Below are 12471 nucleotides of genomic sequence, written 5' to 3'. Positions count from 1 at the left end.
CAAGTCAAGTCACAGTTGATCTTCGTGAGCCAAATCAAGTCATAGTGGATCTTCGTGAGCCAAGTCAAGTCCCAGCTGATCTCCCTGAGCCAAGTCAAGTCAGAGTTGATCTTTCTGAGCCAAGTCAAGTCACAGTTGATCTTCGTGAGCCAAATCAAGTCATAGTGGATCTTCGTGAGCCAAGTCAAGTCCCAGCTGATCTCCCAGAGCCTCGCCACGTCTCCGCAGACCTCCCAGAGCCACGCAACGTCTCCGCTGATCTTCCAGAGCCACTTCACATCTCTGCTGATCGTCCAGAGCCACTTCACGTCTCCGCTGATCGTCCAGAGCCACGTCACATCTCCGCTGATCGTCCAGAGCCACGTCACGTCTCCGCTGATCGTCCAGAGTTTCATCACGTCATGACCATTAAGCCAGTGTCTACAGACAAGATGGCCGCCCCGCCAGTGTCTACGGACAAGATGGCCGCTCCAGTGCCCGAGTCGTCTCCAGACTCCGCTCCAGTTCGCTGCCTACCTTGATCATTGCCCTGGGTCAATAAAAGCTTTTATTGGACTAACAAGGAAGTTTTCAGTTCTGAAACTTATAAGATATTCTTATAGTACGATGACCTCATATATATCAAAAGCTCAAGGAAAAGTTGATTTCTCAATTCATGAGCCCATTAAAGCTAAATATTGAATATATTTTGAGACAAAGATGTTATTAATGATTTTCAGTTTCGTTCAAGGTAATTAAAGCAACCGTTTTTCAATAAAGGAAGAATATGTAAAAGTATGGTATTCGGGGTAAAAGGCTTTCACCCTGCTGTTCGGGCGAAAGGCACAATAATTAACATGATGATAAACAGCTGGCTGACTTTTCCATTTGTTGATATGACATGCTTAGATTCAGATGGTGAATATCATATATTAAGTTGTGTGTCAACCTTAGAGATATTCACCACATTTATAATCAAAACATCATATTTAAAAATATGATATTTAATCTTATCATATAATAAAATATAATTTGTTATACTGTAGCCTAAATCTATATTAAATTATTACGGGATCTCCTTCAATGCTTTCAGAATGTTTACTTTTTAAAATAATTTTGGGTTAACACTTCATTTTACAGTGTCATTGTTGCATATGTGACATGTACTTACTATAGTAATAACTATAAATTATGCATAATTACATGCAAGTAAACCAAACCCTAATCCTAACCCAACAGTAAGTACATGTAGTTACTTAATACGCAGTACTTCAATGTATATTTACAGTGTAACAACGACACCTTAAAATAAAGTGTAACCTAATTTTGTTTCTATATTTTTAAATTATATTTCTATAATTAACATATTTTAATGATAGTATATTTATTGAACAGCTATGGAAATGTAGAAATTAAAGTTAAAGCTCCAGTCACCTCGCGAAGATCCAGAAAAAAGTCTGTTGGAGCCTCAGTGACTACTTCACTCAGAGAAAGCTGTCAACATCAGCTGTCAATCATGACGTCACACCTCATTTTTATAGCATCAAACAACTAACTAAAACCAAACTTATTTAAAGAACGAACACTTGAACTAACACCAGTGTGATTAAAACTGCCTAATTATATGACAGAAATTGTCATATAAAAAAATATATATATATATATTTCAAGCGTAATGTAATTGTTTAGTAGTTGTCTTACGTCCCTCTGGAATAGAGGGTATGCACGTGACATCACCGCCGGGCGTTATGACTGCGGTTATGCCCACTGAGTGGCAAAAAGACTCAGGCACCATCCACACGGAGATGTGTTTCTGTGTGTATACACAAATTTTGTATCGGATAGGCATTTCGTCCTCACAGATCCGGCGTTTTCGGAAGGTGAAATATTTATATTATATATATTAAAATAAAGCTTTATTTCGAAGCTTTATTAAAGTTTGTATACTAAGGTGTTACGGTCACCGTCATGTTCTGTTTGTTTTGGTTTGCATTTTGTCACATGTTCCTTTGTTCTGTTTCCCGCCACATTCAGTCACTATGGACACTCATTGAACCACACCCCCTTGTTAACCTGTTTAGCTTGTTTGTGTCAGTGTATTTAAGTTCCTGTCTGTGTTCAGTTGTTTGTCGGGTCTCGTTTATACTTGGATGTGTTGGTGTATGCTCTGCTCTGGATTCTGTGTTTCTCCCTGTGGATTATCAAGTAAAGATTTATTATACGTTACTCTTCCTCATCATGTGTTCGCTCTACCAGCATCTGTAACAGAAGACCTGGCCCAAACAGTTGCGGCGTGAATTGTCGTCTTTGTTTTGTTTGTTCAGTGTTTTTGGTGAGTTTGTGTTCTTTTTTGTTTTTCCTGCACTATGGACCCTTTTTTTTTCTGTACAACTGCTTTGCCTTTAGCAGAAGAAATGCTCCCTCGAGGCACACTTAGAGGATTTTATCTGTCTGGTACAATATACTACTTTCCCGGACAGCTGCCTCTGCAGCTTCCTATATGCCGGCCTCAACACTGCCACCAAAGCACTGCTGTCTGGGGAAGGCCCTCGAGGGAGCTTCATGGATTACGTCGGTGGGTGCTGGTGTCCTGTGATTCGCCGCTCACAGTTAACATCATCGATGACACCAGCCCCACCAGCTACCCAGTGCCCAGCCAACAACACCCCGACTGCGAGGATCGACAGCCCGAGCCCACCGCAGACAACGAGAGCCACTCCGCCGCGACGTACACGCCAGCGCACACAAGAGCGACCGAGCTGAACATCGCCATGGAGCCTGAGCAACGCGTGCCTGACCAGGTGTGTGAGCCGGCTGCCTCAACCATCGCTGAGGGAGTCTTAGTGGAGTTCGACGGGATGGAAGCGAGCCCCGCCCAACCCCCCCATCACTGAGAGTGAGTGTTTGGCCACCGCACTGGAGAAAATGTTTTTTGATGTTGGAGAGGTTGTTTTGTTTCCCCCTCTGTTATCTCCTGTCTGTCTGTCTATCTGTCCGTCTCCCCGCTGGTTCCGCCCAGCCCTGAACTGTCCATCTCCCCGCTGGTTCCGCCCAGCCCTGAACTGTTCGTCTCCCCGCTTTTTCCGCCCAGCCCTGAACTGTCCGTCTCCCCGCTGGTTCCGTCCAGCCCTATGTTCCCTCCAAACCTCCCTCATCCACCACCTCTCCAGCACACCTTGGACTCTGTTTTTTGTTTTGGACCTTCCTCTGCTCCACAGTTTTTGCCCCAGTCCCCAGCTATTCCTGTCGTCCCATCATCGATGCCTCCCATCAGTGGTGAGGCTACACCTCGGGCCCTCTGGGAGTCCTCTCGTCACTGCTGTGAGAAGCCCTTGGCTCCGCCCTCTGCCTCTGCACGCTCCAGTCCTCCTCGATCTGACGTCCCAGCTCCTGCGCCTACGCTTCTTCCTCCCTCGATGCCGGCAGAGACCGTCGGACTTTCAGCCTCGCAGGACTCCCTCAGTACATCGGCTCCACCTGGGTCCGGCATCGCTACACCTACGCCATGGACTTACGGGCCGGTCGCTACACTCCTAACCTCCTATGATCTTTGCTCCATGGCTTCTCCCTCCTACGCCGCCTCCATAGGACGCAGTCTCAGCTGTGGCCTGGGTCAGCTCACGACATCTGCCCCTGCTCAAGGCTCCACCCTGGATCACTCCACCGTCATCTCCACCCTGGTCTTTTGTTTCCCACCTCCTCCTGGCCAGCCGTCCACCTCCAGAATCCCCTCCAGCCCTCCCTTTTGATGTTGCTTTAAGGTGTGAGGACGCACCTACCGGGAGGGTAACCTGTTTAGCTTGTTTGTGTCAGTGTATTTAAGTTCCTGTCTGTGTTCAGTTGTTTGTCGGGTCTCGTTTATACTTGGATGTGTTGGTGTATGCTCTGCTCTGGATTCTGTGTTTCTCCCTGTGGATTATCAAGTAAAGATTTATTATACGTTACTCTTCCTCGTCGTGTGTTCGCTCTACCAGCATCCATAACATAAGGTGACCAGATTTCTGAAATGGAAACCAGGGACATTTCCTATTTGAGTGGTCAAAATATGACCGAAATCTTGTTATTATCTATTAATAAAAAAAAAATGGGGACAATACATTTTGTTTGTTTGCTGTTTTTGTTTTTTAAATTGTTGTGTAATAATATTAGGATTTTTGGTCTGGTTTTAATACAATTCACAAACTAACCAGTAGGCCTAACTACAAAAAACTATTACACTATTTTCAAAACTCACATTACAAAATAAAACAACATAAATATGAGATAAATAAAACAGCATTTAACAATTGTTTTTTTTTTTTTTTTTTAAACATTTATTATTGAATTTAATATATTAATTTTCACAAGCTGTTTATACTGTACAGAAATCAGTGTTGGGGAGTAGTTAACTACATGTAGCGGTGCTACTAGTTTAACTACATTTTTCAGTAGCTTGTATGTAGTTCAGCTACTTTTAAAACAGTGTAACTTTTCCAGTAGTTAATTACTTTTTCCAGCAAGTAGCGGTGTAGCACGACCAAAAGCTACAAGCTACATTCAGGTGAATAATATCCTTTGTAAATGGATTGTCCTGCTTTATTGCAGTCTATATCAAATGTATGCAAACCATTTTATTACAGTGGTGACCCGCCTTAGTCTAATCTGTCCCACCCATCTGTCCCACCAGTTTTATAATAAACATAAGATCACTAACGCGGTGTAATGCGTCATTACATAGGCAAAGCATCCGTCAATTGAACAGAAAACAAAATCGCGATATAGTTTAGTGCACTTATCACATGGCAAAGGCTGATCTAATAAAATCGGTTGCTCGGGTATAAGAATATTCATGTGAGAAGCGCATGAGTCGCGTCTCAAAGCTTTATCACTGCATGTGCTGTGAGTTTAACCTGCATTGAGTTCAGGTTTTAGCCGGCAACGGCAAATGGCATGGTGGATTGTGTTCACCGACAATGTTTTCTGGAAGTATTCCTGAGCCCATGTTGTGATTTCCATTACAGTAGCATTCCGTCTAAGGGCCCGAAGATCACAGGCATCCAGTATGGTTTTCCGGCCTTGACCCTTACGCAACAGAGATTGTTCCAGATTCTCTGAATCTTTGGATGATATTATGCACGTAGATGATGATAACTTCAAACTCTTTGCAATTTTTCTCTGAGAAACTCCTTTCTGATATTGCTCCACTATTTTTCGCCGCAGCATTAGGGGAATTGGTGATCCTCTGCCCATCTTGACTTCTGAGAGACACTGCCACTCTGAGAGGCTCTTTTTATACCCAATCATGTTGCCAATTGACCTAATAAGTTGTAAATTGGTCCTCCAGCTGTTCCTTATATGTACATTTAACTTTTCCGGCCTCTTATTGCTACCTGTCCCAACTTTTTTGGAATGTGTAGCTCTCATGACATTTCAAAATGTCTCACTTTCAACATTTGATATGTTATCTATATTCTATTGTGAATAAAATATAAGTTTATGAGATTTGTAAATTATTGCATTCCTTTTTTATTCACAATTTGTACAGTGTCCCAACTTTTTTGGAATCGGGTTTGTATAGGTAGATATCTCTTCAGAAAATGCAGAGTGCAATTGGTGGTCGGTCCTCTCATAGCATGAAAAACAAAACTTATATATATATCATATAAAATTCTGAATGTATTATATATAAAGCATGCAAAGAGAGTCAGTGTGAGATATAGGCTACATTTGAGTATTGTATCTTTTGATATAGTTTACAAAATAAAACAGTACGCTTTGAAATTATAATTGTAGTGCATTGCTTTGTTTTAAACCCCAGACATCTTACTTAAACATTCTTCAGTTATAGTTATTTGTAATAAGCTATGTCATTTTAAAAAAACAATAATAATAATTAAAAGTAGTTTCAATATAGCTAGCTACTTTTTGATAGTAACTTGTAGTGTAGCTAACTACTTTTTCAAAAGGGTAGCTTGACTGTAGTTTAACTACTTTATGAGTAGCTTGTAGCTTGTCAAACTACAGTTTCAGAGTAGCTTCCCCAACACTGACAGAAATTGTGTACAGAAAATTTATATTTTCTGTACAGAAACTTTTTAAACTTAACTATGTTTAACTTATTTTGCATTTAGACTCATTTCAAGCACTAAATAAGTTGCAAGTGTATTATTAATATTTTATTATCATTATTCTTTTTATTTATTCATATCACTGCACCTTCACCACGTGATAGTTAAGACGTGTGTGGAAATTGCTGCGTTGTGACTGGGGACGTTTAAAATTGTCCAAAACAATCCCGCACCCTGTTGAGGCCCTGTTATAAAACACATAACCGTATTGCTTTAATTTAACATGAATAGTTAGTATGTTACTACCTTGAAAGCTGAAAAAGATTATGTTTCTTTTGATAACTGATAATATTGCTCCGATAACCAGCAGGCTGATGCTGGTCGGATTTTTTGCAATGTAGGCTATTTGCGAACTATTTTGAACAAGCTATAAAACGGGGACATTTCCGGGGGCAGTCGGGGACAGAGCACCAAAAACCGGGACTGTCCCCGGAAAATGGGGACGTCTGCTCACCCTATTGTATACAGCGCAAATGGTTTATGAACATGCTCCAAGTCTTATTGTTTTTAGCGTATCTCTATTGCAGAATTATAGCGCCACATACTGATCTGGCATGTATACTGCAGTGTTTTGAGTTGTTTCAGTGGTTTCGTGTGTACGCAGATATTTCTTGAGATGAGGAAAAAAAAAAAAGATCGGATAGGGTAAGCCCTGGTTTCGTGTGGACGGGGCCTGAGTAGCAGCATTGGTTTCCAGCTTGAATGCCGGGAAAAAAGGCACAACACATTCAAAACGGACTGAACAAATACCTTTGACACAAAATCTGAGGTATATTTTTACAGACTGCCGAAAGCTACAGAAAAAAAAGCAAATGGATCACTGCAATTCACAGAAACAACTGGACTCCAGGCAGAGAAACGTGGATTTGCAGCTATCATTTTGTGTTATAATGTTGGATTTCGAGGTAAAATCATACTGTATTGCATTGTGATATATTGTGTTGACAACTCATCAATTAAATATTTACCATCTTATATTCAGCATAATTTGGCGTTTTTAAATAAACTAACAAAAACTATACAAGTTTGAGGTCTGGACGATATGACGAAAGTGATCACTCCAATTTAAACCTATTGTAGTTATCTAAAGAATGGACAGGCATGACCTATACTGCTTCCAGCCACATGGGGGCGATCGAGACGCTTTGGCTTCACTTTTCAGGACTGTTGTGGCACGCTTGGTATTAACTTAGAGATATTTTTAAAAAGATAATTTATTAGATAAAGTATTTATATCAGTACTGTGTGTCTTTTACCCCATCTGTCTGTAAATGGCCCACACTGCCAACTCATAGCCTACATATAAGATTTTTAATCCATAAACCACTTTTAAGATTTATTTTTACGCAAAATCTGTTGTCTAATAAATGTTCAATACAAACATTTTTTTTCTGCAATCAAACAATCATACACTATGGGAGTAGTGAAATTTTTTTAACATTAACAAAATACTAACTGACCAAACCACACTGTAAAACTAGACCTACTGATGGATCCGAAATGGTCAATATTCGTATTCATGCACTTTTATTGATATTCATTTTTAATCATTTATGGCTTATGATTTATCAGTTTTAATTTTGCTTTCATATATTTATGTACTAATACTTTATATATTAATTCTTATCATATTTTCAAGTATTTACTTGTTATTGTACCCTTATGGTTATTTTATATTTAAGAGTATGCTTGTTATGTTCAGTTGTTCTTCAAGTGCTCCAGTGTGACAGGTCACGCTGACACGTTTGTGGTTAGACATTGGACGCCTGCCAAGTACTGCAGAAGTGGTGTTTTTCAGAATTATTGCTCATTTGAATCTGATCAAAATATGTCTGCTGACATTTGCAAAATTCCCTATAGGGGATAAAAACAACTATTTTTGACACTGGACCAGTAGATGACGTAATGGGTGAAATTAACCTTTTCTTTTAGAACAAAAACATCAATTTGAGTGGGATGTAAATTTCCCTATATGCTCATGGTATAAAGCTGACCAAGTCATTGATAATTCAGCTTTTTCCCTCCTTTGCTCTCCTTGACTTTTACTTCTTGTCTCTTATCTGCAAATGTCTTAATTATTGCTCTTTTTGATCTTCATCTATTAGATACAATACTCTGGATTTTACAATACTCTAAATTTTATTATTAACTATTGACTAATACTTTATGATGGTTATTTTACCTTTTGGTTTTATTAAGTATTTTCATTATCGATTAAAGTTTGCGTGTGAGGCTAAATTTAATTGTAATGAATAAATAATTTTTCATCAACTTTATCTACTGCCTGGATCTCAATTTCACAAGTTTTTGCATCACCTACTTAAATGCGATTATCAGACCATGGTGTAAACCTGTAGTCAGGGTGAGTTTAGCCTAACCGGTTTTATATTTGAGAACACAAGTGTGAAGAGGAACAGATTAACACCGACTCTGCTGGGCATCAAAATACCTGTGTCTGTAAGTGTTGAATGTTAGAGAGTGTGAGTTTGGATATGTTACCTGTGAACTCCGAGAATGACGACAGGAAAAACCCAAAAAGAAGCGAAAAGCACGTGAACCGCCAGATACCCATGACTTTTTAATATCCAATAAACTCCTTACAGTGGACTAGAAATGTAAGAGTGCGCCACTGACTGCAGACATTAGTTTTCACTGTTCCTCAGAAGAAAAGAAGAAAAAAAAAGAAGCGGCATCCTGATTTGCGACAGACTTCCAGGTTAGTCATCCATTGGAATCCGTGGAGTACAGTAACATACCTGCCACTAAAACCCGGGCGTCGGCTGCTGAATGAGAGGAGCTAGAACTCTAATTCCCTCTCGCTGGAGCTCCAGCTCCTCCTCGCTGGATCTAGTGGGCGGGGCTTGAAGCGCTATCAAGCCTGTAGCAAAGACGCGACAGTCAATAGAACGTTCCATTGCAACACCGGCGCCCAGCAGCGTCCCTGCGTTTCCGCAATTTTGTGGTGAAAGCGAGTCGGCAGTCCACTAGTTTCTATTTTTTTTTTTCAATTTAAAAAAAATCTGTTTTATGTGTAGCGTTATTGGATAATTTATTTCTTCTCTATCTATCTATCTATCTATCTATCTATCTATCTATCTATCTATCTATCTATCTATCTATCTATCTATCTATCTGTGAAGATTCCAGGTTACCCCTAATTGCTCATAACTTGGGTGTATATCCTGTTTATTTTGGTTTATATATTTTTTTGGTTTATTTGTATAAATGTTTGTTTAAAAATTACTTTGGGTTATTTTTCCTAGTCTAAGGTGCACATTAGACGACAGAAAAAAGACACCAGGAGTTTTCTTTCTTTCTTTCTTTTATTTATAGTTTATCAACTTCCATTTTCTTACCTTTTTGTTTCTGGGATCATGGCTGCAGCATGGTTCCGGGGGTGGGGGTTTAAGAGGGAGTGTGGCCTTCCTGTTTCCTTTTTTATGCAACTCAAAGGAATTATGGGTAGTGTAGGCATAGTCTACTTAACAGTACCAGCAGGGGGTCATTGTTTCATTGTGTTTATTTGAATGCATGTATAAGTGTATTGTTTTATTTATTTTTTTTGTATTTATTTTGGTATTATTGATTGTTAATTTATTTTGAATTTGATATTCAATTATTGAGTTTATTTATGTGTTTATGTATATGTATGATTTTTCTTTTCCCCTGTGATTTATGATTTGGTTTGACTCTTGAGTTTAAATGGTTCACTGTGCTTGCTAGAGTCAGTTTCTGGTTGGGGCCTCCGTGAGGAGGGTCAACATTAGTGTCCCGGGTTTCATGTGTTTTGTTATTGTTTGTTTTCTTTTGTTTTTTTTTTGTGAAATCCAAGTGTTGAGTCAATAAATACAACATATTGACTTCAAGCAGTGTCTCCCCGCCTTTACTCTGGCCATGTCCCTACACTATCTATCTATCTATCTATCTATCTATCTATCTATCTATCTATCATAACTTTATGGAATTTATGTATAACCATTCATCAAATTCTAATATAACGGAGTGATTCTAAAAAGAAATAAATTGTTATATATTGAAACCGCCAGTAGGTGGCAGCGATTCGACGTTTTAATGAGTGAGCTACTGAAATCGTTCATTCATCCAATTCGTTCAAAAGTCAGATTAATTAAGGAAGAAAACAAACACCGATTTGAATACTTTTGTCATTGATAAGACGCTATTGAAAAATGAAGTAACAAAATAGATGGCTGTTTTAGTAATTGGTTACAGTTACACTGATAGTTATGGCTAAATTGCAATGGCTTAGGTAGCTAAAAGTGTACTTAGCTATTACAATGTTTTCATACCTCCTTCTCAGTACATGCTTTATTCTTTTTAACGTCCCTCTTTGAACAGAAGTTTAATATAGTCGGCTGGGCAGCGGTTCTCTTCATTTTTGGTGCTACCCGCTCTCTTTCATTCAAACAGTAGAGCTCCACTCGCGTTGTGTTGGTGAAAGTGCGATGCGCATTGGTTGGGCGTTACCAATCGGTTCAATGGAGGGGGGGTATTTTTTTGACTAATTTATTATGACAAACACATATTCGATTATAAACAAAATTATTGTTACAAAATAAATGAATTATACATATTTTAGTATAGATCTACTGTGATTTTCATGTTGAAATATTGGGGGGGGGGGGGGGGGGTGTAACTGATGGATTTGAATATTGGGGGGTTACCTCCCCCCATCCCCCCCACAAACTACGCCCCTGCATGTATTTCAAATACGTATTTTAAATACAAAATAGTATTTTGTAATTTGTATTTGATAGGGTTGATGAAAATGGCTTTGTATTTTGTATCAAAATACTTTAGTGTTTTGTATTTTTTTGTAGTTTTAAAATACTGTAAAATACTTTGTAAGAAGTCTACATGATGACATCATAAAAATGCAACCTCTGATTGGTGCTTACTCAGTGGTTTGCCCAGACTTGTTGAGTTCAGAACAGATGTTAAGTTTTGGTGTTTGTTTTAGTAGCCTAGGCTAAATAGTTTACCAATTTACATAATGTTCTTGAAAACTATTATACCGAGCAGCAGCCCCCTATATTTATGATTAACAATCATTGATTAATTAGCTATAAACTACTTGCTATGAATACAGGAGCCATCAGTTGTCTTCTTGACTTGTTTGTCATTGAGTCAGTGTTGCTGATGCAAAGTAGGCCCTTCGTTACCAAACATCAAGTAACTATATTAGGATACAATTATAAGTCATTCGCAAACTGTTAAAAAATAAACTGTTGGTTACTTTAAAACTAGCCTTCATCTGGGAGATCACAGGGATATGTGAATATTTGATCTGTTAAATCCACAATATGTACATTATGCCACTAGAGGTCACTTATTCAGTTGCTTATCCTTGATTTTGTGGAATCATGGGATGTGTTGTCTTCACATCTACAGACAGTGGAAAAGAATCGGGATGGGACTCAAGCAGAAATCATGTTCATGGATGAGATTATTAACGTTATTGTAATATGAAGCAGAGCAGGGCGAGTGATGTTGGAGCTGAACGAGACCGCTGGAGCGATTGCTAATGAGAGATGAGCGCGACATGTCTCGAGAGCAGTGGAACTTTTATTATGCCACAGTCGCCACTTTTTTTGGTCTAGCGTATGTGGGGTAATGCGGCGCTATTTATCATATTAGATACATTTGTGTGTTGAAAGTTGTTATAATGCTACTCTGTGTGTTCGCTTGGCAGCTGCTGTGAGACACTTGTTCCACACTGTAGTAAGCTAGATCGATATTAGTCATAGAAAAACATGGTACTTGCGGTAAATCAAGAAAACAAGATTTAAACAAGAAGCTATATAACATGATTAGTTTTCAGTTGATGAATGAATCCAAACAGTTCCTCATCTGTCTAATAAAACATATAATGTGTTTTATTAGACAGATGAAGAATATTAAAGCGTCTTTGGTGTTTCCATGGTTTCTACAAAATAAAACCGGAAATCGAGGGTAACGTGGGTATGATGTCATTGATAGGCGACGCATGGACATGGCCCGTGCCTGGGTCAAGATTGCATATTTCTCTGGATTCTTGGAAACATTTGGGATAATGTAAGTACACAAGTCAACAAAATATATAACATTGTTCTAGTGTCAGATTTATTGATTGACTGGGGCAGACAAAAGCTGTTGCTATCAAACATTGTTTACTTAATCAAACAGTCAGTGTAATGGTCATAGGGATAGGTCAAAGGGATAGGTCAAATAGGCCAACTAATGGAAGGTTTGCGAAGAAATTTCATGCTTCTTTGTAAAAGTATTTTTTAGTATTTTTAAAATACAAAAATACAGTAGTTTATTTTGATACATGGTGTGGCTGCTGTATTTTGTAGTTTATTTTGATACACTTCAAATTAAGGTATTT

At 38.8% G+C, this 12471-nt stretch overlaps 1 protein-coding gene across 2 annotated transcripts in view; it reads right to left on the bottom strand.

Annotated features, from left to right (window-relative positions):
• The window catches only part of LOC125243610 (CUB domain-containing protein 1-like), a 68466-nt gene extending 59550 nt beyond the window's left edge, over window positions 1–8916 (bottom strand). The window contains exon 1 of one of the 2 annotated variants that reach the window (XM_048153385.1): window positions 8586–8916. In XM_048153385.1, the coding sequence (XP_048009342.1) occupies window positions 8586–8658 (73 nt within the window). In that variant the 5' untranslated portion in view covers window positions 8659–8916. The remainder of the gene's footprint in view (window positions 1–8585) is intronic. The other variant, XM_048153386.1, reaches the window with a different exon arrangement.
• Window positions 8917–12471: the final 3555 nt, after the last annotated feature.

The sequence above is a fragment of the Megalobrama amblycephala genome, linkage group LG13 (assembly GCF_018812025.1).
Source record: "Megalobrama amblycephala isolate DHTTF-2021 linkage group LG13, ASM1881202v1, whole genome shotgun sequence".
NCBI lineage: Eukaryota > Metazoa > Chordata > Actinopteri > Cypriniformes > Xenocyprididae > Megalobrama > Megalobrama amblycephala.
The sequence above is the reverse complement of the archived record's forward strand: the minus strand, read 5'-3'. Positions and strand labels throughout refer to the sequence as shown.